At 39.8% G+C, this 12,462-nt stretch overlaps 1 protein-coding gene across 1 annotated transcript in view; it reads right to left on the reverse strand.

The window, feature by feature from the left end:
• Positions 1-312: 312 nt before the first annotated feature.
• LOC131037304 (uncharacterized) overlaps positions 313-12,462 on the reverse strand; it is a 50,784-nt gene continuing 38,634 nt past the window's right edge. Inside the window, exons 2-3 of the mRNA XM_057969398.2 lie at positions 1,086-1,567; positions 313-867 (exon numbers count right to left, since the gene is read on the reverse strand). Coding sequence (XP_057825381.1) covers positions 568-867; positions 1,086-1,567 — 782 coding nt within the window. The 3' untranslated portion in view covers positions 313-567. The remainder of the gene's footprint in view (positions 868-1,085; positions 1,568-12,462) is intronic.

Consider the following 12,462-nt stretch of genomic DNA (forward strand, 5'->3'; position numbering starts at 1 on the left):
TTGGTCAAAGAAGAAAGTGGCCAGGACAGTCCTGAAACAAGCACAAAGTGATCCTGTTTATTGATTGTACGTACTTGATGAATGTCAAGACTATCTTTGCAATAATGTATACAAACAATCGTCTGGAGATGCATGCAAAGACAGCTTCTGTGATTTGCAAAAGCCAGAATAGCAAGGCAATCAGATAAAGCCTCTCATGCATACCTTAGATGGAATAGATAAATTCCAAATAAAATGAAAGAAATCAGCATCTTGTAATTTAAATAAATATATTAAATAATAATATTCAAAATTGTTTCATTCGCACATATAACATGTTAATGTAGTCTATTTTGTTATTGTTAATATGTAGAAAAAGTTAAATTATAAAGTTAAAACTTCTTAATGACAGTAACTTACAGATATAGATTACATATATACATTAAATGTAAATTAAGGAAGCTCTTCAGGTCCAGAATCAAACTTTTTATACAAAATTTACATTGATACAAATAATATCATATGAGATAAGAGAAGAAAGCACAAAAACAAACATAACACCATTTAACAGAAGCATGCAACTACCCCTCAATCATCTTCTTCGAAATACTTTTCCTCTGCATCCTGGGAGATCTCTCTTAACCAGTGATCATCCAAGGCAACATTATTATCTATATTAGCGTAATCTACATGTTCTGTATCTTCTCCACAAAGGAATTTCTCCTGCATAATACGAGTAAAATGATCCATCTTCTCTTGTAGCTCTTCCCCTGACAGGATTTTTTTGGGGCTTTTTAGGTCTGACGTCAATTGTTCAGATGCTGATTTTTTCTCTTGATCAATGCCAGCAACTCCATCATTTGCATTAGGGTCTGCATGCATAATATTCTGCAATCACATCAAAGTGTATTGTTTAAATCTAAAATCAATCCTGCTTTTGTCATAAAATTAAATGCCAAAGGCAAATGCAGTTGATGTTTTAATTTACTTCATCAAAATGACAAGAATCCTAAACATCGAGAAAATAAGGAACACTGCATTCTGAAGCTTACTTCAAAACCAGCTCCAAGTTAGACTGATTTTTTTTAATTATTCTGCAAGCATACCTCGTCATTTTTAGAGTCTTCCTCCTCTTCCTCTTCTTCTTCTTCATCCTCTTCCTCTTCTTCATCCTCTTCCTCCACATTTTGATCTTCTTCCTCTTGAATGCCCAGACGCTCTTGCTCCTCTTTAATCTTTGCAACTATCCTTGCTTCTTCTGATTGTCGCATAAGTGTCTCTGACCAACGCTCCCCAGGTCGCGAGAAACCCCTGAGAGTTGGATCCTGGTATTTCCCAACATATTCATGATGTAAAAAGGGCGCTCTAGATCTCATGGCATCTTCAGAAAAATATTGTCCTTCGTCAATAAGTCTGTTCATGTATGCAAGCCGACGGTTCTTCGCTACAACTGCTTGTAATCTACTCTCTTCTTTGGTAGGAACTAGGAAACTCTTAATATGCTTCAAATGCCAAGTAACTTCATAATCATCTTTAAGGACCTCAAACTCCTGTAGCTCTTCCACATTCAACTTAGATCCATATCGTTCTGCAAAATGAAGAAGAGAGCACTTACAGCAGGTGAGAAAGATAAATGCATATAAATAATGAAAGATGTACACACCAATAAACAACCATCCAAAACAGTCATAACTTCTATGAAGTCTTTACATAAACAAGGGATGCAGTCTTATATCATGTGAGGCATTAAGTTTAACCAAATATTAATTGGTTGTAAGAACAATCCTGTTAAAGAAAACAATCCTATAGAATAATTCAGTATATATATGTAGATTGGCTGTAAGAACCAGAAACTCCTATGAACAATATCATTCATTGAATGCATAGGCATCTAAAATTGACCATACTATGTCAATACTTAAAATTGATCACTTGATGCTGTGTCAAATATTGTCTTAATACCGTGCCAATCCCATCCATAATTCCCCTTTCCATACCACTAAAAATATCACATTAGTCTTCTTAACAAGGATGACCAAGGAAAGCTGGAAGGAGTGAACTGAAATGAGTTTTACCAACTTTAGGATGGGAGAAATTGAATTTTGATGGCACTTGTGAAGCAGAAGCTCAAGCTCTGCTTCTGGGACTGCAGCTTTGTTTGAATTTCAAATGCATAACAGTAGAAATCGAAGGCCATTCTATGATTATTGTCAATGCCCTCTTCTGAACGCATCACCAAAGTGGAACACAAACCACATTCATTCTCAAATCCAGCCTTTACTAGATAATTTAAATCCTCTCAATATAAATCATGTCAACCAAGAGCAGAAAACACAGGCTGATTCACAGACTAATGCGGCAATTGATCAATTTGAGAAATCAAAGACTGGTTCTTCAGAGGTCCTTTGGCCCGAAACTTGTTGGAAAGATGGCAAGCACTCTTTCATCTTTTCATTCGTTCTTTGGCAGTGGGTGTTGGTATGAATAAGATATTTTACCTAACCAGTTCACCTAGTAAGTCCTATTTACATGTTTACTTAGGTCCTAAGAATTTTTCTATAATTGTTAGTTGTCATGTGATCTTATCATGGCATTTACTTCTAGTCCTAGGTCATTTAATAATCATCAAGATAGTTGTCTCATTGTATAGGATTAAGACACAAATCATAATTTTGTCTAGTCCTACCTATCAACCTTGTCTTTATAAGCAAGGCATCCAATGTACAATTCATATTCAATTAATTCAATCTTGCATTCATAATCAAGCAATCTATTCTTGTCATTTTCTCTTGTGGAAGGATATTTTTGTTTTCCAGATAATCGTGGGGTGTGGGGAGTTCACAATCAGCTTGTACATGGTATCAGAGCTTCAGATCTGCAAGCCCCTTCTCGAAGCTGAGAGATAATTGGGCTTGAACTTTTGCTAGGTGCACTTTGGTGCAAATCAGTGAAACAAATGCAGAAGCATATGGATTTCAAAGAATTGATATATAAACAGAATGAGCAAGACGCTCATAAATAATACACGAATATTTACAAGAATAGCAAGTTTCTAATAAGAAACTGCTGAGAAGATCGAAGACGATCTAACTAAAATAGAATATACACTATTGAGCATTAATACTAAAATTAACAATATTCTATTACCCTCCCTTAATGCTCAATCTATTAACTACACCTATAGACCCCCTGAATTTTACAAATTTATCAGGACCAAGGGGCTTGGTGAACATGTCTACTGGCTGCTCCGAGGTAGGAACATACAGCAACTGGATGGATCCGTCTTCAACCAGTTGTCGAATATAGTGACAATGAGTTTCCACATGCTTGGTTCTTTCATGGAAGACTGGATTCTTGGCGAGTTTGGGCACTCCCTGATTATCACAGAACAAGGGAGTAGGACCTGCCTGGGAGACATGCATATCCGCAAGCATTCGTCGAAGCCAAACCGCCTTACAAGATGCCTTAACTGCTCCCCGATACTCTGCTTCTGTCGAGGAGAGAGCCACTGCCTGTTGCTTCTTACTAGTCCATGTGACAGCACCAGATCCCAAACTAAACACATACCCTGCTGTAGACTTTCGGTCATCAACCGAACCTGCCTAGTCAGAATCTGTGTAGCCACTAAGTATAGGATCAGAACTCCAAGTGTACAGAAGTCCATAATCAGGAGTGCCACTCACATAACGCAGCACACGCTTCGCTGCTATCCAATGATCAGCCTTGGGAGCTATCATGAAGCTTGAAATATAGCTCACTGCAAAACTGATGTCAGGTCTAGTGGCAGTAAGATAGATATGGTTGCCCACTAGTTGCCTGAACAGAGATTCATCCACAACTGGTGAAGATGACTGAGCTGAAAGTTTGAGCCCGGGTTCCATAGGAGTAGAGGCAAGTTTGCAATCCTGCATTCTGAACCTATCCACAACACTTCTGGCATACTTGGACTGAGAGAGAAAGATATTGTTCTCAGTCTGCCAGACTTCAACTCCTAAGCAGTAATGTAGAAGTCCCAAATCTATCATATCAAAGGTGCGACACAAATCCTGTTTGATCCCAGTGATCAAATGTGCTGAACTGCCAGTAATGATTAAGTCATCCACATAGACAACCACAAACAGAATATCATTACTAGTATGCTTGATATACAGGTTTGCATCAGATGGACTCCGCTGAAAACCATGATCTGTCAGGTACTTATCAATTTTCATGTACCAAGCTCGAGGAGCTTGTTTCAGACCATAGAGTGCTTTGACTAGTCTACAGACCTTCTGTTCTTGACCAGCAACCTTGAATCTTGGGGGTTGTGTCATGTAGACTTCTTCCTGTAAGTCACCATTCAAAAAGGCACTCTTGACGTCCATTTGATGGACTTTCCAACTGAACTGGGCTGCCAAGGCAAGAACGAGCCGTATGGTACTCATTTTGGCTGTAGGAGCAAACGTCTCCTCATAGTCAATGCCTTCTTTCTGTGAGAACCCACGAGCAACAAGACGAGCCTTATACTTGTCTAGGGTTCCATCAGCTTTGTATTTTACTTTGTACACCCATTTGCAGCTAATGGGCTTCTTCCCTGAAGGAAGATCAGAAAGGGCCCAAGTGTGATTCTTCTAAAGACTCTGGAACTCCGCTTCCATAGCCTGTTCCCACTCAGGTATACCTTTAGCCTCTGAGTATGTCTGAGGCTCAAAAACACTATGTATGTTAGCCATGAGAGCAAAATTGACTGTATGCTGCTGTTTGCTCTTATTACGGGAGGTTCTACCCTCAATGAGCTCAGTATCCCTGAGATCACCAATGGTCTTGGCCCACCATTTAGGTCGGAGAGGAGACGTGCTAACATCTGGAGGAGTTGGAAGAGGCTCAGGATCAGGAACAGGAGCAACAGGAGGAGGATTATTCTCCGGAGGGAACTCAGGTAGTGCATCATCGAAAATAGATTCTGCATCATCCCTCCCATCAGGCGAACCTAATGGAATACGAACACTGTGAGGCTGATCCTCAGAACTCTGCTTAGAAGAAGGGGATTGAAAGAATCCTCTATCTTCATCAAATACAACATCATGACTGAAGATAAGACGTTCAGTGTCTATATCTATCAGTCGGTAGGCCTTATGGTGATCATTGTATCCTGTCATCATGAGTTTCTGACTTTTGGAATCCAACTTGGAGCGCTTAGCATCTGGAATCCAAACATAGGCAACAGAGCCAAAAACCTTCAGGTGGCTGATCTTAGGCTTCCGACCAGACCAAACCTCTTCTGGAGTCTTGCCCTTAACAGCCTGAGTAGGGGAACGGTTAAGAAGGTAGACAGCAGTAAACACTGCTTCAGCCCAATACTTATTCGGAACACTCCTGTGTTGTAACATAGAGCGAGCCATCTCAACAACCGTACGATTGCGACGCTCGACAACACTGTTTTGCTGAGGAGTGTAGGGTGTAGTCAATTGGCGTTTGATGCCATGGGTATCACAGAAGTTGGAGAATGCAGAAGAACAAAATTCCCCCCCGTTATCTGTCCTAAGAGTAATGATGCTACATCCAGACTCTTTTTCAACAAAGGACTTAAACTTCTGAAAGATACTAAATACATCTGATTTGTGTTTAAGAAAGTACACCCACATCTTTCTACTAAAATCATCTACAATAAGCAAAAAATATTTGCAACCGGTAACAGAAGATGTATTCATAGGACCACAAATATCAGCATGAAGTAATTGAAGTACCTTAGATGCGCGCCAAGACTTTCCATGTGTGAATGAAGTCCGATGCTGTTTGCCAGCTTGACAAGCGCCACATACTCCAAGATGCTGAGTCTGAATATCAGGTAACCCTGAAACAAGTCCCTCTCGAGATAGCTGAGAGAGATACTGAATGTTGAGATGTCCATATCTCTGATGCCACAAAGTGCTGAGAGGAGAAACACGAGCTGCCAGAGCCACTTCAGGAGAATCACCAGTGTCAAGAAGCCTATATAGGCCATGATCCTCTAGACCAACAGCAACAGTAAGACAAGTCTCCCGATCAATGATGGAACACTTGTGAGCACTGAACACCACATCTAGTTGAGGAGAATTCCTCATAATCTGGCTGACAGAGAGTAGATTAAGTTCCATTCCAGGAACATAGTACACATTTAGAAAAAGGAGAGTCCTACCACCAGACTGTATCTGAACAGTGCCTCTGCCAACAACTGTATACTCCTCACCTCCGCCAAATACAACGGAATCACTGAAAGGTGAGAAGTCTGTAAACCAGTCACGCCAATGAGAAAAGTGACGTGATGCACCAGAGTCGATGTACCAAGCAAAAGACCTGGCATGATCTGAAGACCTCTTAGCCATAAAGGCATAAAAGGTAGACTCCTTCTGCTCGGAATGTTCAGCAACATGCGCCTTCTGGTGTGACCCTCCCTGCTTCTTTTGTTCAGAAGCGAGCCTCTGACAGCAATCTTTCTTCATATGGCCGTACTTGTGACAGTAATTGCACTGCACATTCTTCTTCTTAGCTCCATCCTGTGTCTGCGAAGAGCCTTTCTGTTGAGAAGACTGAGAGGACTGAAATTTGCCTTTATCCTTGTGAAAGGATTGGGCTGTGAAAGCATTTTCCGAGGAGGCTGATGTAGTACCACTACCAAACTGTTGTTTCCAACGATCCTGCTGTAGAAGTTTGGTGCACAATTCTGAAAACTTCAGATCAACATTAGTGGAAGTAATATTGAGGGTCTCAATGAAGTGTTCATACGATTTCGGAAGACTTTTCAGAGTGATTACTACCATGTCTTCTTCCTCCATAGTTCGACCAATAGCTTCGAGCTGATCTCGAATGTCCTTAATCCTCGTGAGGTGTTCCTATAAGGACATACGTTCGTCCATCATAATGGAGAACAGCTGATTCTTTAGAAAGAATGCTCGGCTCTTGTCGGAGGTCTCATGCAATTCCTTCAAATGCTTCCAGATGTCGGAAGCTGTCTTGCCGGAAGGAATCTGCGGTAACTGATCATCAGTCACTGAGAGTTTGAGAAGCCTAACTGCCTCCCGATTGCGTTCATCAAACTTATCTTGATCTACACCAGGTGTACCAGGACTGAGCTCTTTTCCCAAAACAAGCTGGTCAAGACGCCTATATTCAAAAATGGTCAACATACGTTGTTTCCAGATGTTGTAATTGTTGCCATTAAAGCGTTGACTGCCTTCTAACATCAGGTTGGTTAGAGAAGCCATTTGCACGTTTCCCAAAAAAAATTCCCGATTGACCCACAAAAATCCAAAGACAACCCAGAAATGCGTGCAAAAAACCCAGAAGGAATCTGTTGTCAGAATCTGGATCCGCGGGCTCGAAAATTGAGGCACAAAAATCGAGGCACCCAGAAAAACGAACAACTACCTAGATTGGGGTTCGAAAAACCCACCAAGAATCTGCAAGAAAAATTTATTTTCGATAAAAACTTGAAGGTAAACACCTTAATCGAAAAACTAGAGGGTCGTGGAAGCCATGATACACCCAGAAAATCTGCAGACAGAAGAAACTTGGCACAGGGAAGAAAACAAAGTCACGCCACCAGTAGAGATGGCCTCACGCGGTTTTTGAACCCACAGAAACGAGCCCAAAACAGTGTTATCGACTGCAGGGCGCGCACAGAGCCACGGACGCTGCCAGAGACAGAGCCGCGGACGCAAAAAAAACAGTGCGACGTCTGCAGGTCGCGCACAGAGCCGCGGACGCCGCCGGACACAGGTCACGATGACTCTGCAGGCCGCGCACCACCACGAGCACCACCGACCACAGGTTGCGACGACTCTGCAGGTCGCGCACCAACCACGAACGCCACCAAACACAGGTCGCAAAAAAAGGCGACTGTACAAACCCGCGAGGTAGACACAGGAGCTAGAAACTTAAAAAACCTAGATAGATTTTTTTAAAACCAGAAATAATTTCGAAAATTTCCACTAATTGGAGATTAGAATTAAAAAAATTTCGAAAAAAATTTCTCCTATAGCTCTGATACCATGAAACAAATGCAGAAGCATATGGATTTCAAAGAATTGATATATAAACAGAATGAGCAAGACGCTCATAAATAATACACGAATATTTACAAGAATAGCAAGTTTCTAATAAGAAACTGCTGACAAGATCGAAGACGATCTAACTAAAATAGAATATACACTATTGAGCATTAATACTAAAATTAACATTATTTTAATATTCTATTAATTGGACCTTACCATTGAAGATCTTGGGGAATTATTTTTGTGGTTTTGTATTGCAGGTTCATTTTGGTGCATGCCAATACAAATCTACACTCACCATTGAGTTTAGAGCGACCAAGTGAGTCAAATCTAGCTTTTATTTCACTCAATTTGGCCATTGTATGATACAGTTGCAAACTGGGGTTTGAAGCTTAGTTCTAATGAACAACTTTTTATTGGAGCACTTTTAGCCCAAATTGATGCTGTCATTACATTCAAAAGGCCCAAAACCCCCTATTTTTATATAAAATTTGTCAATTTGGACAAATTTAATATTTGGCAAATTTTTACTTTAATAAGAGGGTCGTCACTACAAAAGAAAAATGAAATAGCCCAAATGGATGCTGCTATTACATTCAAAACAACTACAAACCCCTCTTTCAATGTAAAATTTGTCTATATTCAATGAATTTGATTTTTTGGAAAAAAAATATATATTTTGCTAAGAGAGTCATCACTACAAACAAAATTCAATTTTTTCAAAAATTCATAACTTTTGATCCAGAAGTCAGATTTTTGCAAAAAAGATATCATTGGAAAGTTGGTTTTGAGCATTTTCCAGTGGTGCAAATTGTTAGTGTGAAAAGTGTCTTTTTACATCTAGCTATCTTTTATCTAGTTTCTACACCTAGTAGTCCTATTCACAGTAGCTTAAGTTCACTTAGTTGTTTAGTTGTCTCACTTCATAGACACTTGACACATGGCTTCACCCTTGTCTCAAGTGTCACACCTCTTGGAGGGTTAGTCAACCTTTCTGTTTCACCTTCCTCCTCCTCCATCTATATATGCAAGGAGAGTTATTGTACATTTACACATTTTATGATAGATTATTGGCTATTGCATCGTGCTTGATTCATTTGTGGAAGTACTGAATTTTGCATTCATTTGTTGCTGCTCCAACATGGTATCACAGCATTGAACTGCAAGTTCCTTCTCGTTTTGGCAAATCAAGTTCAAATCTCTATCAATTGAATGTTGTTTTTTTGCAATGGGCAAATCCCCATCTGCCCTTTGGTAGAGATTTTGGTTTGTTCAGAAATTGTGACATTTTTAAGGTTTTTGTGGCCTTTTTTGGCCTGTTTGCAGGGTTATTTTGTCATTTGGAGAATTATGTGGTTTGCATGTTTGCAGGCTCCTTTGTGACATATTCTTGTCATTGTACATTGGCTTGTCCTGCCCAACATAGCACAATAAGCACCAGATTTGAGTGCCTGACTATTTGAGGTGACAAATGAGAATTGATATCAAATTTGTAGTTTGCAGGCTTGCGCAGTGTGACAAGAGTAAGCGCACTTTTCACATCAGCATACCAGTAAAGCCTAGCAGAAAGAGTACAACACAGGAAGCAAGTTTTTCCAGCACTTTTTGCTATCATGTAACACCCACAATATTATTCCGGTGCCCCCTTCATTGAGCTGCAGTCTATACTCATTTTGTGCATTCCAGTGGCCTCACGAAGAGGCATGTTGCTTCAAACCACCTCCAGCAACTTCCCTCTGTTGCAATAGCAGTCATAGTCTCACGCTAAGTTGGGAATACTGTCACAGCCAAGTCATTCTCTATACAAACTTTGATTGACTGTGGGTGTCAGAGATTGGCAGCACAAGGGGTCAATAGGAAATTTTTCCACTTGAATTGGTCACAGCACACACCAATAACCACTCCACCTGCTCATTGTTGCCTTTTTCTTGTCCAACGGTTCCAACGAGAGGTTTAGTCACCCATGCTTTCACTGCCACAATCTGTCTCGAGTCCTCTGTAGTGTGTGTGGAGCTCACAACACGGCCTTCAATTCTCCATAGCAGCAGGCAGTTACTTGGCTCAGTCAAAGCACACAAAGCAGCATATCTTTTCCACAATTCTCTCCAGCAAAACCATATTTTGGAGATCTCTACAACACGTGGACTCATCATTTATCTTTTGCTCTGCTTTCTGAAGTGATATTGTTACTCACTAACTAATTTTGTAAACTGTTCATAGCATAAAACTTGCAAGAGGGGTTCTTTTTATTTTGTCTATTAAGTGCTTGTAAGGGGGGTGGCATTTTCTTTTTGTTGTGACTTGCAAATGGAGGGGTGTTTCTTAGAGTGTGAATACTTGTTGCAAATCTCTTTCAGAGCCAATTCCAACAACAGACTGGAAGCCTAGGTCTGATCTCCCTATAGGCATATTTTTTTCTTATTTTAGTGCTGCTGTTATTTAAAATAGGTCATGACAAGAATTTGTTTTATAAACTTTAAACAGTAGCTCGAAAGTGAGTGCCATTTTTTGCAAAAGTTCAAGTTTTGAGACTTCCCATGCATTAGACCTATTTTCTTTGAAAAGTACACTAAATTATTGAGTGCCAAATTTTTGGGGAGGTCAACATTCAGCTATAATACAATTTCAAGGGGATATTGTAAGGCACAATTCACATGCCTTGTTGTGTTTGCATCATGGATCCTAAAATTGATTTGTTAAACTCCACACAATCACCAAACTTGGAAAGTGAAAATACAACAACTTTTTCAGTCTAAGGATTATGGCAAATGGTTAAGGATTATAGCAAATGGTTAATGGACAATAAGTGCAGTTTACTAGAGATTTTGAACAATTCACTTATCGATACAAGTTAGATGAGGTGATGCATATTATAGGTCTTCTCATTTCTGATAATTTGCAATTTCACATTGCTAATTGTACTACTCCTAAGCATGTGTGGGATAAATTTAATACTCTCTTTGGTAGAGTGGATGAGTTCAAAAGACTACAATTAGATGCAGAATTGACCACATTGTCTCCTGATGTCTTCCCATCTATTGAACATTCCTTGGTTCGGTTTAAGTCTTTGCTTTCTAGACTTAAAGGTTGTGGTAAAACAAAACAAAGAGTGTGTGTTCTTGGTCTTATCTAAGACCAGAGAGCCTTATCAGATGTTTGCTTCTCCTTTTAACTCTACTATGGATGCTCTTAAAACAGTGCATGTCCTGCCTACTTTTGAACAGTTTTGTGGTAGACTCATACAAGAACAATCTAAGTTAATCACTGCAGATGCTATCACCTCTTTCAAAAGTTGGGGACTTGTTGTACAATCATCTATGTGAAAGGGAAAGAAGTCTTCAAACAAACCTAAAGCAAAATCGGTTTCAAAAAATGATCAATCATCTAAGCAGAAGACTAATATGGACACACAGGTCACATCTTCTTCCAAGTTAGAAAAAATTACTTCCAAGTATAAAAATAAAGGAAATGTTCAATGTACTTATTGTGGATTGAATAATCATGATACTAGAGTTTGTTTTAAGAGGATTGCAGAAATGGAAGAGGCCATTAAAAAACACAGCATTGATCTTCCCAAGCCTACTAAGGGACATGCCCTTACAGCTAGAGGTTTGGATTCATCCAAGGACAGTTGGATAGTTAACTCAGGAACCTCACATCACATTACTCACTAACATGATCTTCTTGAGTCTATTTCTGACAACACTACTTCTCAGATTTCAGTGTGAAACTCATCATGAATTCAAGTTTTGGGGACAGGTACAGTATAGTTGATAGAGGGGTGCAATGAAGATGTTCTCTATGTTCCTGTTTCAGCTAATCTTCTTTTAAGTTTACCAGATTTTTCATACTGGTCATGGAAAGGCAGCTGAATTTTTGCCACATGATGTAGTTATTAGAGAACTTCATCATCCAAAGAGTATTGTTACATCAAGCAGAGCAGATCATGGGTCTCAATTGTACAGGTTTCATGGTTTTGAGTCATCTTGTGGAGCATCACTTATTGCACATGCTGACTCTTTGAAAAGACTTTGGCACAAGAGGTTTGACCCTTAATTACAGGTATCTTCAGCAGTTGAGTACTCATGATATGGTACTTGGACTCCCTAAGGTTTCATGCACAGCGGGCATTTGTTGAGGTTGTGTACTTGGCAAACATCTTCAGGAACCCTTTCCAAACGGTACGCCCATCTTGCTACTAACTTACTTGAGTTGGTACATGGTGACCTCGTGTCATCATTTCCAACTTTTTCATTTTTAGGAGCCAAGTATGTACTCACCTTCATCAATGATTTCTCTCACCATACTTGGGTGTACTTTCTTAAGTACAAAAGTGACATCTTCAGCACTTTCAGGACCTCCAAGGTGTTTGTGGAGAAGCAATCAGGTTCTATTTGACGTATATGCATAAATAATGGGGGGAGCTTTCATTGACTTTTGTGTTGAGCATGGCATTCAACATCAATATTTG

The sequence above is a fragment of the Cryptomeria japonica genome, chromosome 3, assembly GCF_030272615.1.
Source record: "Cryptomeria japonica chromosome 3, Sugi_1.0, whole genome shotgun sequence".
Lineage (NCBI taxonomy): Eukaryota > Viridiplantae > Streptophyta > Pinopsida > Cupressales > Cupressaceae > Cryptomeria > Cryptomeria japonica.